The sequence below is a fragment of the Aplidium turbinatum genome, chromosome 5, assembly GCF_918807975.1.
Source record: "Aplidium turbinatum chromosome 5, kaAplTurb1.1, whole genome shotgun sequence".
NCBI classification, from domain to species: domain Eukaryota; kingdom Metazoa; phylum Chordata; class Ascidiacea; order Aplousobranchia; family Polyclinidae; genus Aplidium; species Aplidium turbinatum.
This window is the reverse complement of record NC_137476.1, coordinates 9,734,949-9,757,483: the sequence shown is the minus strand read 5'-3', so window position 1 is coordinate 9,757,483 and position 22,535 is coordinate 9,734,949. Positions and strand designations below refer to the sequence as shown.

The 22,535-nt window shown below is 41.3% G+C and overlaps 1 protein-coding gene across 3 annotated transcripts in view; it reads left to right on the top strand.

Moving 5' to 3' along the window:
* Positions 1–22,535, top strand: part of LOC145771351 (isoamyl acetate-hydrolyzing esterase 1 homolog) — a 114,341-nt gene that overhangs the window by 4,713 nt on the left and 87,093 nt on the right. The window contains exons 2-4 of one of the 3 annotated variants that reach the window (XR_014289196.1): positions 767–952; positions 10,759–10,851; positions 14,576–14,961. Coding sequence is in view for 2 of the 3 variants with exons in the window: in XM_082583103.1 (XP_082439229.1) it covers positions 767–952; positions 10,759–10,851; positions 14,576–14,779 (483 nt within the window). In the remaining variant the exon portion in view is untranslated. Of the gene's footprint in view, positions 1–766; positions 953–10,758; positions 10,852–11,037; positions 11,817–14,575; positions 15,995–22,535 lie in introns of those variants that run through there. The other 2 variants (XM_082583103.1, XM_082583104.1) reach the window with 2 other exon arrangements.

Here is a 22,535-nt window from a genome sequence, read left to right as displayed (position 1 = left end):
TTTGCAACTTTTTTCTATTTTTCATGCAACTTTTTACTGCACCAACTTTTATCAAGTATTGAGCAAAATGTAAAGGAGTGATTTAAAAAACATGCTATAAAACTGTTTCTAGTACAGTATGGTTCTATTTTCTTTGATTTGCATAACAAAAGCTATGTGATGGATTAGCTGCATCTCAATGTTATCTATGACGCAACAGTTTGCTTGCAAGCTAGAACTTCAACAACCTCAGCAAAGCACGACAGTGCCCGAACTAAATTAGAAGTGGAAGTATGACTTGGCTTTTGGCCAAGCCCGCATAAACGGAAACAGGTTGTGTCTAGTGTTTCGAAGTAAATGAATGGTAAAAAGGTAAATAAATAAATGCAACTTTTTACTGCAACTTTTGTTAAAATTAAGTGCAGCTTTCTCATGTTTTTAGTGCAACAAAAACTTGCCCTAGTAATCACCAAATAATTTGGTTTGCACCTTTTGTAAATTCAGTATGGTTTACAGGGTTTTGTAGGCTTTCATCCGCCCAGCTCTGCAGGTGAGTTTAACAAAATGGAAAATTTGTTGTTTTAGAAGTTAGAACAGTTCAGCTTCCCAGACAGCTAATCATTCATTTCATGTAAAAACGACTAATGTCTGGGTTGAAACCTATAAGCCCCACACACTTTTAGAATTGAGCAATATTACTACTAAAAGCTGTTACCTTGTTTTTGTGATTGTTGTAATTTGTCTCAATTTAGTAAACTTCACTATGTTTTTTACAATGAATTTGCAGAATGTGGCCGCTGTTACACTCTTTCTTGGCGCCAATGATTCAAGTTTATGTGAAGAAAACCCAAAACAACATGTTCCACTTGATCGCTTTGAAATAAATTTTGCTGCAATTGTTGACCATCTGCATACACTAGGAATTGACTTTGACAAAATTATTGTTATTTCTCCCCCTCCTGTTCATGAAGAGGTAACAGAATGGTTGAACTTAGAGATGTGAAACCCAGATAAGTCACCAGTGATTGTGATTATTCAATATAAATATTTCTGAAATAGATGTGTTAGTTCAATACAAGTTGTAATTTTTAGCTTCATAAAGTTCCATTACATTACTGTACATGCAATTTTCTCATTTTATGGTGGAGTCCTCATTCGTGTTGGACTTTAGGTGGGTTATGAGACTCGTAGTATGGGTAAGATAGTTTCACAGGTCATTTTCTGGCTTCTGCCCCTAATCATGATTTTCTGTATTTCTTTTTCAGTGCACTACTACCCATAACTCTCTACAATTTTTCTTCATCTCGGTCTTCTTCCATTCCATCATACGCGCTTACTTCCGGGGGGCGGCGCCCCCCGTAAATTTATGGTTGAGGGGCAACAAAAATGGCTATTGCAAGTGGTGTTTCAAAGATAAAGTACTTCGCGAAAGAGATTTAGATCATTTAAGCGGATTTAAAGAATGCCGAAAGCGAAAAACAGCCTACGTTGCTCTTGCCCCCAAAATAGCAGCTGATCGCATGGCTTTCTCTGGAACGTGAATTCCTACCTGAGATGCGCACGGCACGCACGCTCACAGACACACACTGCTTATCTTCCCGCGCGTGAGGAGCAACTTCAAAGTCAAAACGCGTGGTAGCGAATGCGAGCTTGAATGTTTATTCTCATTTCACGAGTTATTCAAACGCCCATTAGATTTTTTTGTGACTTCAAACATGAAATCGATTTTTGCAAACTTTATCGAGTTAAAACTACTGTTCCAGACGGTTGTTCGCCTGGTCAAACGTCATGTAGAAACCGTTCGGGTCTACTGAATATTACGTCATGGAAATTCCTAAAACATGAGCCAAAATTGCACCATCGTCCGTAAGACTCGTGTCAAACCTGTTTAAACCTGTTTCAGTTGAAACCTGTTTGGACATGAAAATATTGCGTCACGAACTGCCGGCGTGCCTTTGAGTTATCACAAATTTTTCTGATTCATTCTCGAAGTTGTTTGTTGGAAGTCGGTCGCACATTTAACTGGTTTATTTGGTGCTTGCTAGCTGGACAAATTCTCCGTCTTTTATCCAAGTAATCTGTATCGTAGTGACAGTTTTAGAGGTGTAGGCATTGCATCTCCATTTCGATAGCCGCGGGCTAATTTTACAGAAATACACTGTTTGAAAAGAAGTTCAAGTGTGTGTTTCTTCGGTCATTATATACAGACGAACGGATTCGGGAACTTTATGTTACAATTTTCCCACAAAGAGATTATGGTTTACCGCTGTGACCAACTACGACACAACAAATAAAAGACAAGTTCTTGTTAGCTGGTAGGCCAAGAAGCACTTGAAGGCATAAAAATAAAAGACGGGTTCTTGTCAGTTGGTAGGTCAAGAAGAAATTAAAGCAAGAAAAATAAAAAACGATTTTGTTAGCTGGTAGGCCAAGAAGCACTTGAAGGCATAAAAATAAACGACGTGTTTGTTGTCAGCTAGTGCAGAAGAACTACTTAAAGTACAAGAAATAATAAAAGAAGATTTGTTGGTTGGTAGTCTACACTCTTACAGAAGCAAAGAAAAGTAAAGACAATTCTTCTCAGTTTGGTACAGAAGAAAAATAACTTTGACATTCATTGGCAAGAAAGAAGATTAAAGACAATCCATCTGTGCTTGTAGATTCAAGTGGAAGAATCCAAGCAAGTTTTGTGGACTTTAGGACTTCATACCCGTACAGCTACGGTATCGTGCATTTAAATTCTTTTTTGTATTTTTTACGGTCTTTGCAGTTAAGTTTTTTATAACTACTGTAGCCTAATAATTTTGTGTGTTTGTGTAACTTAATTTTTTTTTAATTGTTAAATTTAGCCCCAACATTTAATATGTCTACACTCGGTGGCGACAAGGACTCGACCGCCGTAGACTCGACTGAGTTTAAGCCTGATGATGTTCTTTGCGGTCGGGCAGGCCATTCTGAGGAGGGACCCATTAACGATGAGGCTAAGTCAGTTCGAGAGGCCCGGCATCTTAGACGGGATATTTTGACTCAAATTGGGAAACTTTCTGTGGCCCTAGGTTCTTTGAGTGATAAGCAGGAACTGTTAATTTTTAGATCTAAGTTATCTACTTTAGAAGAGGAATTACGGCATTTCCATGCTCTTTTGACTAAAATCTTTAACTCTGCAATCTTGGCAGAACTTCGTGATAGGGTAGATCCCGAATTTAACTCGTTAAAAAATAACTTTGAACAAAAAGAAAGTGAGTTCTCAGATATGTTGGATGCTGACATACATCCTGAGGATAGCGCCTCAAATGTAAGCACTAGGATGTCTAGGACTTCGTCTCGGATAGTGGCACAAATTAACCTGCAGCTAAGACGAGAGGAGCTCCAGATACAAGCTGAGGCCGAAGCGAGAGCTGCTGAGGCTGCCGCGAGAGCTGAGGCCATTCGAGCTGAGGCTGCTGCGAGAGCTGAGGCCGAAGCGAGAGCTGCTGAGGCCATTCGAGCTGAGGCTGCCGCGAGAGCTGAGGCCGAAGCGAGAGCAGCTGAGGCCGCCGCGAGAGCCGAAGCGAGAGCTGCTGAGTTCGCACTCAAAGACGCTCAGTTGAGGGCTGAACAACGTAAAGAGGTAGTTTTAGCTGAATATCGATCAGAGGTGGGCTCTCGGCGTAGCTCTAAGAAGGGCTTTTCTAGGCATTCCAGAAATGAACATCAATCGCAGTTTAATTTACATAACCTTTTCCAAACGCCCGTTCAACCTGTGAGTGGACCAGGGCAATCCACACGTTTTCCAGCTGTTTCAGGAGGTCTCGGGGCCGCGGCTAAGGGTCTTCCGAATGCTGTAGAGCCAAGGTCTGCGAATTACAACCGAACTCCTCCCCCAGAGCGTACAGGTCACGGGGCCGCCATTAGTAGTAATGCTTTGCCCCCTTCACAGTTTTCTGCGCCGCTAGGTTTTGATCGCCCAGCTACACGTAATTTGGGTGGTTGTGAGAGGCGTATTGTGTCTCCTGATTTTAACGTGTGTGAGGATCGTGATCGGGCTGTGCATGTGACTGAGCCCACTCAGCCCCTTAAGGGATATAGCTTGTCTTCTCCCGCTAAATCGAGTTCTCAACAGCAGGATTGCTTTTTTGAATACCAAAATAGTAGGACGTTTTTCGATAAGGCGGCCTTGATTGGTTACGATGGTAATAATATGCCATTTATCTTCTTTAAAAATCGTGTTACGGCCTTAATGGCAGCTTCGCCCTTTAAGGGGACTTTTTTGACTTTGTTACAAGCAGCTTGTGTTAGAACAGCTGCGCAAACGATTGCTAATTTGGTTTCTGACACCCCTGGCTTGTCAGAGGAAGACAGGATAGAAATGTCGTTAGCTCGCTTGTCCCAGCGTTTTGGGGTTTGTGGAGGTCTTTTCGCAGAACCAGAAATTAGAAAGTATCGCTATGGTAGCAAATTGACTTCGACCTCTTCCAGTGATCTGAAAGAGTTTAAAGATGAATTATCGCAGTGTTTGCTTTATGCGCAAGCTTATGGTCAGCGTGATAAATTAGAAGGACATTTTGTTTTGGATTTGGCTAAGCGACTCCCGTTTGACGCTAAGCAGCGTTATCTTGACTTTTTAGGTGATCAGTATGGTGGCACTGATGAGCCTACCTTTCAGAGTTTGTTTGAATTTGTAGTACGGGAGGAAACGCGTAAGTCGACTGATTTTAGCATTATGCTAATGGGCGATTCTGGTGAGTCGCAGCAATTTAAAAAGTTTGGCAAAGGAAAATTGCCTTCATGTCCGGTTAGGCAGACGTCCGTAAAACCCCATGATGATGTGATGTCAGGGAGTTCGCAGTACTCGACTGTTGTTGGCGCACCGCGCGGTGGTGAAGCCAGACGTAAAAACCTACCGGCATGTATTTGTTGTTCGTCACGTGGTCAAGTTGAATATCATTTTTTGTCTAATTGTAAAGAATTTTTGCGCTTGACACCTAAAGATCGGAGAGATGTCATTGTGAAAGCTGGCAAATGCTTGAATTGTTTGCGCCAGCATATGGTTAGGGATTGCGTTCATGCAAATAACTGTCGTAAGTGTGGGCCTAACAACGATAGGAAACACTATTTTCTTCTGCATGATTTTTATGTGACGTCACGTGATTCTCTGGATTCGGTTGGGAAAGATGATGCTCGTGCCAGAGTTCCTGTGCGTAATGTTAAGATTGGAAATGTTAAAGCAGCCTTTAACCGCGTTACTGCTGCTCGTGTTTTGAATCCAATGACTGGCAAATCGAAGTTGGTGTATTGTCAGCATGATCCTGGTTCGCAGTTGACGTTTGTTTCGAGTGATTTGGTGTGTGAACTTGATCTTAAACCGTACGATAAAGCGTCGTTTAAAATGGATACCCTGGCTGGTCAGAAAGCTACTTGTGCTGACCTTGTCAAACTCAACATCCAGTCGTTAGAGACAGATGAACTGTTTTGTGATATAACTTCGGTGGTTAACCCAGCTTGGGCTGACGATGTTAAAACTTTACCGCTTAAACAAGATTTAAATGGTTTCCGTCATTTTCATGACGTGAATATGTTTCATTTGAATGATTGTAGTACTGTAGATGTACTGATTGGCAACGACAACGCTTATTTGATGTGTGCAAAAAAAGAGCGTGTTGGTGAAAATCGTAGTGAACCACATGCTTTGCTCACTCCTCTCGGTTGGTTGGCTTGTGGTGGTAAGTCACCCTTAGATGAAAGCGTTGCTAAAGGTGCAGAGTGCAGACGTCTTCAGAGTCGGATGTCATCTCTAGCTTTCAGCGTAAAATTGAGTCTCGTGATATGGAAATAGCAGACCTGAATAAAGTCATTCAGGATTTGACCTTGCAAAATGAAACCTGTGAATTGTCTCGCAATGATAAGTTGGCTAGAGAACTTGTTGAACCGAATATTGAGTTGAAAGATGGTCGATTTGAGATACCTGTTCCGTTGAAGGAAGATATTGATCTACCTAACAATTTTGTGTTGGCGTCAGATAGAGTTGCTGCTTTAAGAAAGAAGGCTTTAAAACAACCTGAACTTCGTGATTTCCTTACTGACACCATGAAAGATCTTAAATCAAATGGCTATATTGAGCGTACTGATGAAGCAGGAAATGTCAAGGGATTTGAATGGTATTTACCATACTTTGTTACGTCACAATTAAAAAAGCGCATTGTTTACGATGGCAAGTCTGAATTTCGAGGAACTTGTGTTAATGATGTAATGTTTTCGGGTCCTGACTTGTTAAACCCTCTGGTAGATGTCTTGGCTAGATTTCGGCTTGGTAGATTTGGTCTCATGGCTGATGTGACTAGATGCTTCTTTCAAATAAAGTTACCCGAGTTGATAGAATTAGCTGAATTTCACAACGCCCTGAGACAGAGAGAGATAAACTGGGAATTTATACCTCCGTATGCTCCGGCGCAAGGTGGCGCCTGGGAGGCAATGGTTAAACAATTTAAAATCGCATTTTTTCACATTTTGGACTCTTCAATTCGTAAGCCCAATTTTATTGAACTGCTTACGTACACAGGCAGTGCCGTTCGGATCGTGAACGAACGCCCTTTGGTACCTTTGAGTGACGACCCTAGGGATTTTACTGTCATCACCCCTGCCTCACTTTTGACCCCATACTTAGACCCATACTGTGCTGTTGGGCAACCACATGATCGTGACCAACTAAGAAGGGATTATCGGTTCAATTTGTCACTTTCTCAGCAGTTTTGGAGTAAATGGATCGATTTTTACTTGCCAGGTCTTCAGGGCCGGAAAAAATGGCTAAAAATGGCCGAGAATTTGGAGCCTGGTCAACTTGTAGTGGTAGGTTCTCTCCAGGACATTGGTAAACGTGGGAAGTATCAACTTGGGAGGGTGCATGAGGTAATTCCACAAATTAGGAAAGGGAAGCCTGTGGTTCGTAGAGCTAAAGTTGCCGTCTGCAACTATGATGAGAGTACGGGGAAAGTGAAGGTAGACTATGTGTTGAGGGATATTTCGTGCCTCGCTCCCGTAAAGAACACCTAAGTGTTAGGGTTTGAGCCTGGTTTTGTCTGCGGTGGCCGACCCTTGTCTGAGCCCAGAACAGTCGGTTATTATCGCAACCATTGTATATAGCGTCATTTTTTGCGTGTACCTAATACCTATGGTACCAATTTCATGTATCGTCGTGTTTATTCTTATTGTTGTTCATTCTTTGCATGCCCTTTGTATTTGCGTATTAACTTAAACGTGAGTGATTCAAACAATTTGTGTATCATGTGTTTTTATTCATTGGCTCACAATTGTCGTCAATTCTTTTTTAGTTATGCCATGTCAGACTGTCATAACTAGGGGCCGCTATGTTCCAGACGGTTGTTCGCCTGGTCAAACGTCATGTAGAAACCGTTCGGGTCTACTGAATATTACGTCATGGAAATTCCTAAAACTGCTAGCTGGACAAATTCTCCGTCTTTTATCCAAGTAATCTGTATCGTAGTGACAGTTTTAGAGGTGTAGGCATTGCATCTCCATTTCGATAGCCGCGGGCTAATTTTACAGAAATACACTGTTTGAAAAGAAGTTCAAGTGTGTGTTTCTTCGGTCATTATATACAGACGAACGGATTCGGGAACTTTATGTTAAAATTTTCCCACGAAGAGATTATGGTTTACCGCTGTGACCAACTACGACACAACAAATAATTACGTGACTACTGCTTAAAGAAAAAAAATGCATTTTTCAAAACTGTCATCCGTGTTTTTCTTCAATAGGCACTGTATTGATGTATATATTGTAAAAATATATAATCTCATACACTCATCTATATACACTCCTGCACTACCGCGTAGCCTATACTCGAGTATAGGTCAATCTCGTGTATAAGTCGAAACCATACTTTTGAGCTGAAAATTGGTAATATATCGTTCTCCCATGTATAAGTCGAATAGCTTATTCCCGACACTACCATTCGATGGTTCATCTAAGACCTAAGTATTGGCATTGACATACAGTATGGAAATTTCAAAGTAGATTGTAGAGTAACTTACGCTGTTGGAATAGTCACGTAACTATTCACGGCAATAATAAGTAAACCAACTAAATTAGACGCGTTATTTTCAACGAGGTCTTCCCGCTGTGAAATCAGAACGCATTGTTTTGCTCGCAATGTGTGAAAATTACATCGAAAACCAATAAAAGAAAAAATTAATTAATTAAACTACCATTCAACGTTTTATAGGCAGAAAAAACTTTTTCTCGAACCGTAGAAAATTTTTCATTGTCAGATCACCGCTTCAATGCGTGATGGAAATCTACAGATAAATCTGCATCAGGCATTGCAGAGTGCAAAAAACAGTGTTGCAGAACGCGTTTTCGAATATTAAATTCTCATCAGTGCAACTACGTTTATGAACGCAATAACAACGGTTAAATTTAAACTCAATACACTTGGTCGCAGATATTGCCTTCATTAACGACGTCTTTTACCGCTATTATCACCTAGCCAACCTGACATCATTGTTTTATGCGGCCGCTAAAGTTTGACATCGACTTCAACGATCATGAAATGTTACGTAAAAAGAACGATTATATCCTACACGCAAAAATAAAAAAATTGCATAAACTTTAGAATGGACGAGAAATCATTAAATTTGAAAATTAAGGTTAAATCACGGCAAATAAACGTATTCAAAACTTTTACTTCAGCCGACGCCATTTTACCTTCCGTTATCTACGTCGGCAATAATTTTGCCGAAGCAAAAATGCGTTCATTTTGTAAACTGCCGAGCTGGAAAAAACAGCTTGTCTCGTGTATAAGTTTAACCTGTCTTTTTAGATGAAAGTCACTTGCGAACATCTCGACCTTTACTCGAGTGTATATGGTATTTGATAAAAGACATAAAGACTTTCGATAAAAAGCAAAAGAGAAAACACTTCGCCGTTATTAACGCTTTGGAGGTAAGTAATTAGCAAAACGAGCGAAACGAGGTTAATAAAACTGATAGCGGGTTTCTACTCTGCTTAAGATCATGATTTTTGCGTTTTATTTCGATAATTTCACTGCCTTGGTCGTTGTTATTCACTCGCACAAAAAGGAAATGAATCAGCTTGTTTTCCAACTGTCCCAATTATGAGCTAACAATATTAAAAAATTTTACGACTAGGCAAAAAATTTACGTTCAAGCAGCGGTTCTAATAAATTCGGTTTGCGACCAAGGTGCCAATATAAACAAGACAGTAAGCTCAATCAAAGACTATTTTAATTGAGTAAAATAGCGTTATGGTTATGACGTCATCACCTATCTCGCCCCCCAAGGTTTTTTGAAAAGTCGGCGCCTATGCATTCCATCATTTACCGTGACCCGACAGTTTATCGAAAGACAATTTATCGAACGACAGTTCATCGAACGACAGTTTATCGAACGACAATTCATCGAAACGACAGTTTATCGAAACGACAGTTCATCGAACGACAGTTTATCGAAACGACAGTTCATCGAACGACAATTCATCGAAGGGGCTAGAGGCTAGGAGTTAGGGGCTAGAGGTTAAGAGTTAAGGTTAGAATTAGGGTTTAGTGGTTGGGAGTTGGAGTTTAAGGGTTAGGGGTAGGGGTTAAGGGTAGGGTTGGGGGTTAAGGTTAGGAGTTAGGGGTTGGGGGTTAAGGGGTAGGGTTACGGTTAGGGGTTAGTGGTTAGGGGTTGGGGGTTAGGTTTTAGGGGTTAGGTTTTCGATTAACTGTTGTTCCAGGCCCCTAGCCAGCAGGGAGCCAGGGAGGCTTCGCCCCCCTTAAAAACAAATCCGCCCCCCCCCTGGCAAAATCCAAACATTCAAGAGCAACAGCTACATTTATAATGATTTTGCCCATTTAAATTTTTTCGGCCCCCCTTAAAAAAAGTTGGCCCTCCTTGCTCTGCGGTCTGGCTACGGCCCTGTGTCGTTCGATAAATTGTCGTTCGATAAACTGTCGTTCGATAAACTGTCGTTTCGATAAACTGTCGTTTCGATAAACTGTCGTTCGATGAATTGTCGTTCGATAAACTGTCGTTTCGATAAACTGTCGTTCGATAAACTATCGTTCGATAAACTGTCGTAGTACCATCATTTACACTGAAAACTATAATATTCTTGAACCAGTATGAACTGTTTTCATAGCTTAAACTTTATATCATCTCATCCACCATCTCCTTCTTCAGTGATATATTGCTCAAATGCTCATCATACATCTTAGTATTCTTTTACTGTTTTTTCGAGTTTTAATTGATTATAGAAATCTTCAATCTGAGTCACTAAGCCATAATTGTTAGTTTTTTGTTTGTTTCAGTGTTAAATTTATCTCATACCGGTGTTTGTAAGATCCATTAGAATTTCCAACTTTTGTATAGCTACATTCCAGCTGTGCACTTTTGTGTATACAGTAGTGGGAGTGCACTTTTTGTCTTTTATTTTAGAATTTTGTCAAAGGGAAGTAAACAGAATAAACCAAAAATTGTTGAGGTGTCATTGTAAAATTTGTACAGTCTGTTTCCACAAATTGGAACTTTTAGATTATTCTTTTGAGATGACAAATCAGGCAAGTTCTGCTGCATATGCCACATTACACTGACTAAAATAAAACAATAATTTGCAGTACCAATCTATAAGGAAATATTAATCCTCTTACAAAAGTTAAGTAATTTTTCAATTTGCATTGTTTTTATGATGTTACACGAGGATTTGTTTAAAATGTTATATATAAAAGATCTATCCCAATTTGTAGCTTTTATTTGCACTGTTGTATATATTCTTTGTATTCAGGCATGGCTTAAACATCGCATCGAGACTGGCAGTGGAACTGTTTGCGACCGAAACAACTCAAACACTTCAAATTATGCAAAAGCCTGCCGAAGGGTAAGAATTATATCAAGGTGTTTTTAGTTCCTGATAAAAGTGATCATAGCGTGGATAAAAATATTTTCCATTTTCATGTTATCAAATCAAATTATATAATGTCCTTCTTCTTCGTCGTATGAGCTTTCTTCCGGACTATATGTTTGGGCATGAGGTCATCAGCCACTCGACAGTGTCATCATCCAGGGCCTTCAGTCCAAGCGTTCCATGTGGTGGTTGATGGATTGGGCAGTCATGGATGACATGGTCTACTGCCTGGTCGGTGGGGTCTGCTACTATTCGGTGAGTTCCTAACCTCTAACCCCTAAACCTAAAACGGCAATGACAATTAGGCTACGGTACCCGATAATTTAAAAAAAAAAATTGAAAAAATTCCCCGTTAAGGGATCGGACTCACCGAAACGGGCCATTCCGTGGTCTGTGGCACCACACTCGCATCCGAGCCAGGCCCTATCTGCACATAAAACGAAAGCGACCGACGTCGGTTCGTAGGCGGTTAAGCCGGACCCACGCAAGTCTTGCGAGGGACATTTCCGGAGGGTGGTGATCGACGTCGGGTAGGAAATCATGGAGTCGGGAGGTGTTGTTTTGCCACTCCGTGTTCCATGTGTAGTTCGTCCAGTGTGCCGCACTTATTTCAAGATCTTCAACGTTGTTCAGAAGCTGTTGTGCGGCGGGCGCAAATGGGCGTCTTGATTTCAGTCGCTGCTGTTCTCCAGGTAAGCGCTGGAATGTGCTGTGGAGGAGGTGGTCGGGGTCCAGTGCGCGACGAGCAAGGGAAATCATGGCTCCTTTACGGCGAAGCTCAGCAGGTTGGATGCCTGCAAGGATGGAAAGGCATTTTGTTGGAGTGGGACGCAGGCATCCAGTCACAGTGCGTAGTGCGTCGTTGATGGCAGTGTCAATGTGGCGGGTGTAAGAGCTGCGGCACCACACTGGTGCGCAGTACTCGGCGGTAGAATGGACGAGGGCCAAGGTAGCTGTGCGAAGGGTTTTCGCGTCAGCTCCCCAGCCCGAACCCGCCAGCCACCTCAAAAGTGCAACGCGCGCAGATAGTTTTTTGCGCAGTGAGCAGTGACTCCAGGTGTCGTTGGTACGTGAGTGACCTGTCCAGGGTCACTCACGTATCTTCCATTTCTGGAGATATGTTAATATAGTTGACATGTCCTGGCTTAGGTTCCTCTCCATTGACTGCCAATCTCCGGCTGGATGTAGGAGAGCCAGGTCGTCTGCGTAAGCATACTTTCTGGAGATGGTGTCAGGCAGGTCATAGATGTAAGTGTTAAAGAGGAGGGGGGCCAGGACAGAGCCCTGTAGGACGCCGTTCCTAAGTCGACGTAGTCTACTTCGTCGGCCGCTACCGGTGGAAAGGGTAAAGCTACGGTTTTGCAGAAGTTGCATAATCATATGGACCATGTGCATGTCAGGAAGGATACGGAGTAGTTTGCAGGTAAGGCCGCTGTGCCATACAGTGTCGTAGGCAGCCGTGAGATCGACAAACACGGCGCCAGCCTTCTTTTTTGCCGAGAAGCTATCCTCGATGTCTTGAGTCATCAGAGTGTCCTGATCTACGGTTGATCTTCCGTGGCGAAAGCCGGCTTGTTCCCGAGGGAGCTGAGGGTCTATTATCGGTTCGACACGGGCATAGATAAGTCTCTCGAGTATCTTGGAAGGGGATACAGAGCAGAGAGATGGGACGGTAGCTCTTCGGATCCCCTGGGGGCTTCTTCGGCTTTGGGACTACAACCACTAGGGCTCTTCTCCAGATTCTTGGGATGCGCAGGTGACGCAAACAGCAGGAAAGGAAGTCTTTTAACCAGGACCTCATAGTGGGGGCAGCTTGAAGTATTAGTTCCGGGCATAGGTGGTCAAGGCCCGGGGATTTGCCTGGCTTTAGGTGCTGGAGGGCGGAGGCAAATTTCTCTGGGGTAAACTCACCAGAGATGTTGCCCTCGACAGGTGTTGGGACCTTTCAGAGGTCCGTCATTTCCTTGAGGACAGACTTGTCTGATTCACGGTCTCTCGTTCTGTGCACTCCATTTTTTACAAGTTGTGAGGCGATGGCATTTGCTGAAATGGGGCATTGGCGACGAGGGGCACGTGATCTGCCAGTGAGGTTGTTGAGTGTACTCCGTGCTGTGCGGCTGGAGTGCGTGAAGTCGATTGAGTCGTTGGCTTCTGTCCAGCACTTCCTCTTTGAATCCAATCTTGCCAGCAGGGCTGTTGCTGAGTTGAAGGTAGCGGTGCCCTGAGGGGAACGGAGGAAGTCGCGGTAGAGCCTGTCGCACTCCACAACCCAGCAAGGTATGTAGCTTTTTCGTCGACCTCGCGGGATGGAGTCTTTTGCCGCAGATATGATTGCATCACAGAAGTCCTGGTAGGCTTCGTCCACTTTGATGGTGTGTGGGGATGGGAGGAACTGTGTAGCTTCGTTTGTGAGGAAGCTGTAGTATTCCCAATCGGCCTTTCTGAAGTTCCATCGCTTGACAGGCTTGCTCGGAATAGGTGTGGCGAGCAAGGGGGACGTGATAAGCGAAGGTCGATGTTGAGACCTTGGGAACTTCTCTAGCACACGTCTGTCCGGCTGGCGATCATCGGGGTCATCGCTTGCGAAAGCCAGGTCTGGGTTCGTGCCAGTGTTCCAACGACCGGAGAGGAAGCTCGCTGTGCCCTTAGGATCGTATAAGAGGGCGAGGTTGTTGGTGGTTGCCCAAGCGGCCAGACTTTCTCCGTCGTTGTTGATGGAGTTAAAGCCAGTCAGTGTTAAAGTCGCCTGCGTAGAGGCTGGGGTGGGGGAACACTGGGACGGCTGTTGATGTTATCCGCGAAGGTGGGGGCTTGTAGACATTGACGATGTTGTAGCCTGCTACATCTACACAAAGCCCCTCGATCTCCGATTGAGCTTGGGATTGATCAACTAAGCACCAGCTCAGCTGGTCATGGACAAACGTGGCGAGGCCGTGTTTCCTGCTGCAGGTTGCGCCTGCGAGTGTGAAGTTGGTTAGTACCAACTTATCCACAGATGTGCAGTAGGTCGGCCTGGAGAAGGATGATGAGGGCTTGATGCTTGGTGGTCAGGTGCTCGATAATGCTGAGCTTGCTGACCGTGATGCCCTCGGTGTTCAGCTGCCGTACGGTGGGTCGTTGGTACTTTTCAACAGTGCGAGCACTGCCGTGCCCTGAAAAGGGCATTCCCCTATCCACCCTGCGCTGAACAGTCTCGTTAGCTCTTGTTTGACAGGCTTCGTTTTGCATACGTTTTATTTATGTTTCGTATGTTACTGACGGGGGGGGACCATGTGAAGGTGCAGGGATTAGATATCCCTGGTGAAGGTGCTTGTCCTCCTCCCTTCCTTGTAATCCTCCCCCCCTATAATGTCCTGATTATGACAAACTAGTGTTTGAATTTTGAAGCCTTCACTTTCATGCTTTTTAACATTTTGTGATCATTGATTTTTTTATGTAGAAACTCTCGTGAGTAAACTATCATATCAAAGTTTAGTTTATCAGTCAATGCTGACAATTTAAAGCAAGCAAGCTGACCATCATACATTTGGTTTATATCATGATGATTATAGCTGAATTTTTTTCTTTTAAAAAAAATGTCATTTTAGTTTAGATTTCAATCAGGAACTTACAGAATTCACTATGTCCGCACTCAATACAAGCTTTGTTGAATGATTTTGTTGAAGAATATGTACTCGTATGCAATAAATTTGTTTAGGTGGCCATGTCCAAAAAGTGCAGATATATTGATCTCTGGAGTGAAATGATGGAGACTAAAGATTTTTCATTATATTTGCGGGATGGTCTTCACTTGTCCGCTGAGGGAAACAATTTTTTAGGGAATCTTTTGACACCTCATATCAAAGACCTCACTGAACATTTACCAACAGTTTTACCTTTATGGATGGATGTTGAGCTATGATGACATCTCGCATATTATTTTCTGAAAGTTGTATAGTTTCACTTAAAATATTAGGTTTAATTACTCCTTGGTGATCAGTGGCATGCATTGTGGTTGTGCTTTGTGTTATATACACAGAATTAATTTGTTCATGGCTAGAATAGTTATTTGTGTAATGCCTATTTAAACGCAAACGCAATACCGTATGTAAAGGTTTATTTAAATCATCGATACCTATATAGGCTACAGCGCTGCGGAGCCGCTATAAAAGAGGTCTGGCTTCAGCTCCGGAGCTGTCAAATATATATTAGCGGCTCCACCTCTGGAGCTGTTAGGCTTCATGCCAGTTGCTCCAGCTTTGGAGCAAAAATTGAAGTGTTTCCAAAATAAGTTCAATTTTTAGAGTTAATTACAATGAAGTTTCAAAACAATGACAAATATTAAAAATAAAGACTTATAGGCAATTCGTGAGATGTAGCAAATTAGCTTTCTAGCTACATAGTTTTAATAAATTTCAGTATTAAAACTACTTAAGTTTTAAATTCAAGATTGAATTTTGCATTGTGGTAAAATAGTGTTTTATATTCTTTTTGACCAATATAGCCCAATCAGTAATCACCATTTGAATGGATTTTTTTCGACGTGCAACAGAAAGGAATGGTTCAGTTACAATAGAATTTTATCCCGACATGGCCGAACTGCTACCACTCTTGATTGATTGGCCCATCCAAGCACACCAAATTCCAAAAACGCGTGCAAACTGCTGGTCAATTGATTTTAGACCATCAATGGACTGCACTACCTGGTGGTTTCACCACACAATCTACCAATGCGAAAATACATTTAAAAACTGACTAAAAGGCAACGAGGTTCAAGTGTGAAAATGCCACACGAAACTACTACAACCAGTTTAATGTATCAATCCTTGTGTCCTTGGTATGACTTTACAAACCTACTGATAAACACCATTCTAGTAGAGTTTCTAATTTCATAACTTAGTTGAAGATTCCTGACTTTAGTTTTGTATTATTTTTTTTAAAGATTGGGAATTTAGGCACGTCAAAGAGATTTCGTCACCACTTTTCTGTTTCTCAACGTTTCCACAATTTTTTTCTGATTTTTATTCCACTTCGAGTGCGGGCGACATCGCATTGTGTACCCATCAGGCGGCCAACTTTTAAGCCCGATGTTTTTGCGTCTGTGCAATGATGTGTTGTGTGTGCCAATAAAACAGCAAGTCAAGCAACAAGCAGAAGTGTGCAGCGATGCCGAATTAATTTTTGGGTAGTTTACTGGTGTTGCCAGTAAATTTATTTTGCTGGTCCGGAGTCCAATCATTTGGTTGGTTGGTTTTGATTCTTTATCCTCGAACTGACAAAGCCTTGACCTGGTAGTTTCGCATACTTTTTGTTTTTGTTTGTTTTATTATCTTTATCCTGCATTTCGGGAAAGCGGATTTGAGCGCTATGCATCGGTGTACGCCTTCCGACGTAGGCTACACCTGACCCACGCTGCAGCCGACTGCAATGTCTGTTTCCGGTTGTCTACTTATAACTTAATTTGGTACTGCCCAGAGAAACAAGTGCGGGTGGCTGGAGTCGAACATGCAGGCGCTCGACTGCGAGCTCAACGCACTAACCACTCGGCCACTGCTGCCGACTTGTAGATGTAGAGGCTCTTGACACAGGGCCGGTTAGGGAACGTTCAAATATTACGTAACGCCTTTTTTCCGAATTTTTGACCCCCCCCCCTCCCCCATGTAACGCTTTTTCACTACGAATTCAGCACAAAAAACTACCATTCCGTACTCGAAAGCGTTACGTAACGTTTTACTTGAACCCCCTCCCCCCCCGATGTGACGCTAACGTAACGCTTTGCATAAACCCTTTGTCCAAAAATGGTAGTTTTTTGTGCTGAATTCGTAGTGAAAAAGCGATACATGTGGGAGGGGGGATTGAAAAAAGCGTTACGTTGGCGTTACAAGGGAGAGGGGGGGTCAAAAATTCGGAAAAAAAGCGTTACGTAATATTTGAACGTTCCCTTAGTGGACGAAACAACGCTCCTAAATAAGACATCGGCTTCTTTGCTTTAACACAAGTCGGGCACCCACTATCAGGATTCTTAGTTTGAAGACTCTGCCAAGGTCGTAGAAGCACCAATACTATTTATCGTAGTTGTGTTACCCATGTAAAGGCGAAGAAAGTTTACAAACAAAAAATTTTATTACGGTAGTTGACTATGGAAAGAATTAACTTGCCGCTTCAGTGTCGGCCTCATAGACGCTCTGGTAACCCTATCGTTTGTCAATCCTCGCTTTTTGCATCAAAAACCTTAATGTGAGCAGCTGGGCACTTTAGTTGCTGATCCAAAGTGTCATATTTTAACTGATTGTGCTGTTTTGGTATCAGCCACGTTATAACATTCGTGTTTTGTCGCTTCTACTTTTTCACAAACTTCTGTTATGTTTGACATATATCGTATTTTTGTTATGATGTTCAGAAATAATACAAACTGAATGGAAGTGGATTTGGTTTGCGATAAAATTATTCAAAAACCCAAGTAATAGAAATTCAGTTCGTACAACAAGGATGGCAGAGAAAGACGAAAAAGCTTTCCAAAGTCCCACTCAATCTTGTAATAGAGTCTAACTGTCTAAGAATAACGTAGAATGGTGCTATACTGTCATGTAATGGTCTGTCCGTAATGGTGCCATACTACAGGCAGCAGTAGCCGAGTGGTTAGCGCGTTGGGCTCGCAGTCGAGAGCCTGCATGTTCGACTCCAGCCACCCCCACTTGCTGTTGTTTCTCTGGGCAAGAAACTTTACGATAATTGCCTCTACCCAATGATCGATTTCGAGTAATGAGTGGTACCAAATTTAAATCACAAGTAGAGTAGACAACCGGAAACAGACATTGCCGTCGGCTGCAGCGTGGGTCAGGTGTAGCCTACGTCGGAAAGCGTACACCGATGCATAGCGCTCAACTCCGCTTTCTCGCAATGCAGGATAAAGATAATAAAAACAAAGCACGTTTAGTTGATGTGAACGACAATTTTACAATGTCAGCTACCGGGAATTTTCCAGGAAGTTATATTCCGCTAGAGTGCCCTGTTGAAAATAGGAACAACTTCATGAAGTTATTTTCTTCAGTTGCAGTGGTAGTGTAAGTCGTTAGATCAACTGTTTAGTTACAGGTTTCCAAGCTAAGCTTTTTTATTGGTTGGATAACCTCATTAAAATTTGTCCCCGATTTTGTATTACGTTTTTTTCATACAAACTTATTTATTAGAATCTTTATCTTCAGACAGAAAAAACTTCTTTGACAGTTTATAAGCTAACCTGGTAGTTGCGCGTAGCCTGCTTGTAACTTACTAGCTTCCGCTTGTTGCCCTTTCTCAGCGTAACTGTTTCAAAACTTGGATTTTGCAGCGACGTAGCCTACCTAGGTCTTTCGTGGTGGGGTTTTTGGTTTTATGTGTCACCACTTTGACGTTTCAATATGTTGATTTTACATGAACCTCAGTCAATGAGCGAAAAATGTGACGTCGATCCTAGCTGAACGGTCAGTGTGATCATTGCACTCTACCATCAAAGCGTAAAGCATGTTTTCAGTGATGAAATTTGCAGTCACGCATTAAAAATGAGTGATACTTCTATAGACTTCTTTAAAGCCTATACATTAAGCCTTCAGAGCCCCTGCCTAGAAGGTAAAATCAACAGAAAGAAAAAACTAGGTAGACCACCAAGACGATGGCATGACAACATCCAAGCATGGATCGAACTCAGTTTGGGCCACTTTGAAAACCTTTACCGTACTCGTGGAAACAGATGTTGATCCGCAATCTGCTTTAAACAAGATGGCGACTAAATATAGCCCCAAGAGACTAAAAATACCATTGAAAAATATTAAGAGTCCCAGAACATTATCACCTTTCAAGAGCAGTTTAGTTTCGCAAATAGTTTAAAATATTCTTTAGCCTAATCCATGTGGGTTACTCATACTTTAGCCAACCCCTGTTCAGGGCCGTGTGAGCACCATCTTGTCCCTCCAGTCTCTAAATCCACTAGTGGGCACTGTGTTTAGTGATGGCTCTTTTAAAATAGGGAAAGAAAGCGTTAGGTTATGGCCGTAAACCCTATCCATATGTAGGGGAAAAATTGCATTTAGCTTGTCAGCAAAGAGTTTAACAACGTTTAGATGGGAAGTTTTGACTAATGCAATCTTGTTTTGGTCGCCTTCTAGGCATTTTGGTGCAATAACGTATTCTTTTTTGTTTTCTTTTTATCATAAGCGTTTTTTGTATGTAACCGTAGGTCGCTTTGTAGCCTAAGTAATCAAATTCATCCAATTAAAATTGGATTTGGGTAGAAGGTTTAGTTTAAATTTTAGGTTAGGTTACCATTTCATTCACGGCCACAGAAACATTTCAATGGCCTATTAATTATTTCTTGAAAATTTGTATAACCTATGACGTAGCCTTTCAGCAGGCTAGAACTTCGAAATCAAACATCTATTTGAGGTGTCTTCATCTTTGCTTCACTTACACCATTTTTGCAACATTTTTCCACTTCATAGTGTTTCCATCAACACTGAAATTTATCAATTTCATTGTCAATTAACTAGGCTATTTGAGTGAGCAGTGTTTAGCCTACTTCGATATATTAAATTATTTTGTTAGCTTTTGTGAGACGCAAAACACTTCTTCTCCCTTTTGACTTTCTGAAACCAAGCATGCCCAACATCGCTGGTTAGGTGAGTAAAATGTGGTTGAACGAGCAAAATAAGCAAGAAATTTTTTGCAAAGATAGGAAATAAATTACACATTATACATGTAAAGTTACAAGGCCGAGAAACTCTACACAAACTAAATATGCGTTGGACTCTAGACAGACGTGGTCCCCTATCCGGGAAGCATTATCGAGCTTATGTATCAGCTTTTTTTTAAACAGTCAAACAAATTAAACAGATTGAAATGAGTGGGTCTTTAAACAGCCGTGCCTCCCTCCAGCGGCCAGGGTCCCGTGGTACGGTTAACACGGCCGTGCACGGTTAACACGGTCGTAATACGAACTCCTGCTGTAATAACCTATGCTTATCTAACCTACTGACAAAATGTGACGTTTAAAACCATAAAATATCATAAGCTTTCTGTTTTTAATAAATAATCCCAAACACTTTCCAGTTTCTGTTAATAATAAAATCGATTTTTTTCTTATGAAACATTTATGACGTGTTTACTTTTAAAAAGCAAACAAAAACGTTTTGATCGACCTTTTTCATAATTCGGTGGAGCTGGTATAGAGGTCTGAAATAGAGTCTGGTTGTATTTGATCTCTAAACCACTTACCATTTATTGTCAGTCTAATTAGCCAAGAAGATCTTTTTTTTTTTTTAGTTTCCTTGATCAAAAGTAGAACGACTGACACTTGTGAGTGTTTTGATCTCAGCCGATCGGGGTGCTAGAAAGACTTTAGATTGGGATTCGAGTCGGTCTCAATGATTGTTGATCAAGAAACAGAATAGCTTCTTTACTAGGCTATTATGATTAGGCCTACAGTCATTTTTATTAGAAACAATAAACTCACAAACTTTACTGTGGCGGAACAAAATTTGCTATTGAAGACAAATCTATCTTCACAGTAAGGTTTAAAGTGACAGGGAGAGCTCTATTTAATCAAAAGGTCAGTGTCCTAACCTAAGCGTTCTTGGTCACATATAGGCTATAAATATCACTGTTTTATAAATCTACGCTTCCATCCTGTGCTTTCGGTTTGTTGTCTCTGTCTTAAATGTGTTTCAATAGAATGAAACCTAGTCGATCGCTTAGCACATATGGTGGGGCGTGGTTGTGTGGAAATGCTATGAGCACAAAATACAAACATACGGTATTGCATTTGATGATAGAAAGTAGCAGTTACCAAAATATTTCAAAGTTTAACAAATAGTTTCTTCGCTTTAGCTGGACAAAGGAAGATAGGCTTAATTTAACTACAGCTTTTGGCCTAGAAGCAAATTTAGTAAAAAAATTGTCAATCAGTCAAGTACAGTGCAGGTTTAGGTAAACCCACTAAAATTCACCACACTTTTGACAAAATATAAAAACTTTTATAAAATAAAACGCCCTGAAAACTTCCAAACTATTTTAATTAAAGTCAGATTCAGTTTATATGACCATTCACCTATTGCGAGTCTATACTCCTATATTAGGCCTGCAGTAGCCTACACTGTGTTTAATTCTCTAATTAGCTTTGCATTGATTTTTTTTTTTAATAACGTTTTTAGGTCAGCTTAAATAGATTTTGAAAAAAAAAAATACTTTAACCAAGAATATTGACTTTTAAAATGCTCTCTACATTTTGAGATTTAGGCTACATTCATCAACAAAATGAAACATTTTTGGCATAGGAAATCGACAGCTAAGTCAAGTCACGTTACTCATTTGTGTCACTGAGGAGAGTTTTTTTTTTTTTCGGCAAAGAAAAAACAGTAGCTGTATTATTTTGTTAGTCTAGCACAGGGGTCGGGAACCCATGGCTTGCGAAGTTGCGAGTCATATAACCTCTGATTTGACGGCATCTGGCCCTCAGATAAATCTAATCTTCTAAAGTTTAAAACGAGAAAGTTTCATCTTAACTTTTCATTGCAATTTTAAGCTAAAAAAAGAAAACATTCAGCATGCACCAAACCAAATTTCCAATTTTTTTTCTTGGGGAGGCCTCCCATCCTCACAGTTGTTTTTATTGTCTTCAGCAAAGCCGCGGCTCTACTGTTAAATCACCAGCTGCCACCACATGTTAGTTGTATTAAGCGTTAATACATTATATGGCTCTCACAGAAATACATTTACAAACATGTAGCTCTGATGGTTCTCATACCTAAAAAATTCCCGACCTCTGGTCTAGCAGCATCTAATGACAGTGTGGACTGTGGCATCGTGGGGTTTAGTTTACCAACTACATTCTAACAGACACAAAGCATGATCAGAATAATAATGGAACTCCATTAACTTATGCAGGTTTTTATTTTCATTAGCAATGCTTTATAATTTGTCCCAATAAGTGCGAAAAACATGTTCGCTATAGTCGCATTCGCATGTTGAGAAAGTCTCCTCGTAAGTGCAATTCTTCCAATTTCTCATTTAAATTAGTTTTCTGTAAAATATATTTTGGGGGAACCACGGTTGCCTTTGAATTTCTGCGAGCGTTGTACCGTTGTTGCGATATCTTGAAATTCGTTTGTTTACAAAGTTAAGGTCTTTATCTATTGAACTATTAATCAATCAAGCATAGTTGCGATATAGCTCCTCATTCAATCCAATGTATAATTGTACAATCGCAGAAAACATAACATTAGCCATTCATATGGATGCTATGCCATGTAGGCACTGAAAAAAAACCTGCGTTTTTCTAAGTCAAGGTCCCTCCCCCAATGAGATATTTCATTGTGTACAATTAATAATTGAATTAGTCTACGAAAAAAATAAATAAGAAAAAGTAACAACAATTTATCAACAAAATAGGCTACTGAAGCCATAATAATCAAAAATAACACTTCAATGAACCACTTAATAACAGCCTAGTGCCGAGGAACAGACCGCAGACCACATCATCAATGACTGTACCATCTTCAGGCCACCTAATGGAGTGGAAGGTCTGCGCGTCATGGTAGATGAAACTAAAGACTGGCTGCTCTCTAGCAGCCTTCCAGTGTAGTCCGGGAACATCGTGAATCTGGGGTGGTAAAAGGATAGACCCTCGGCCCCAGAAGCTCAGACGA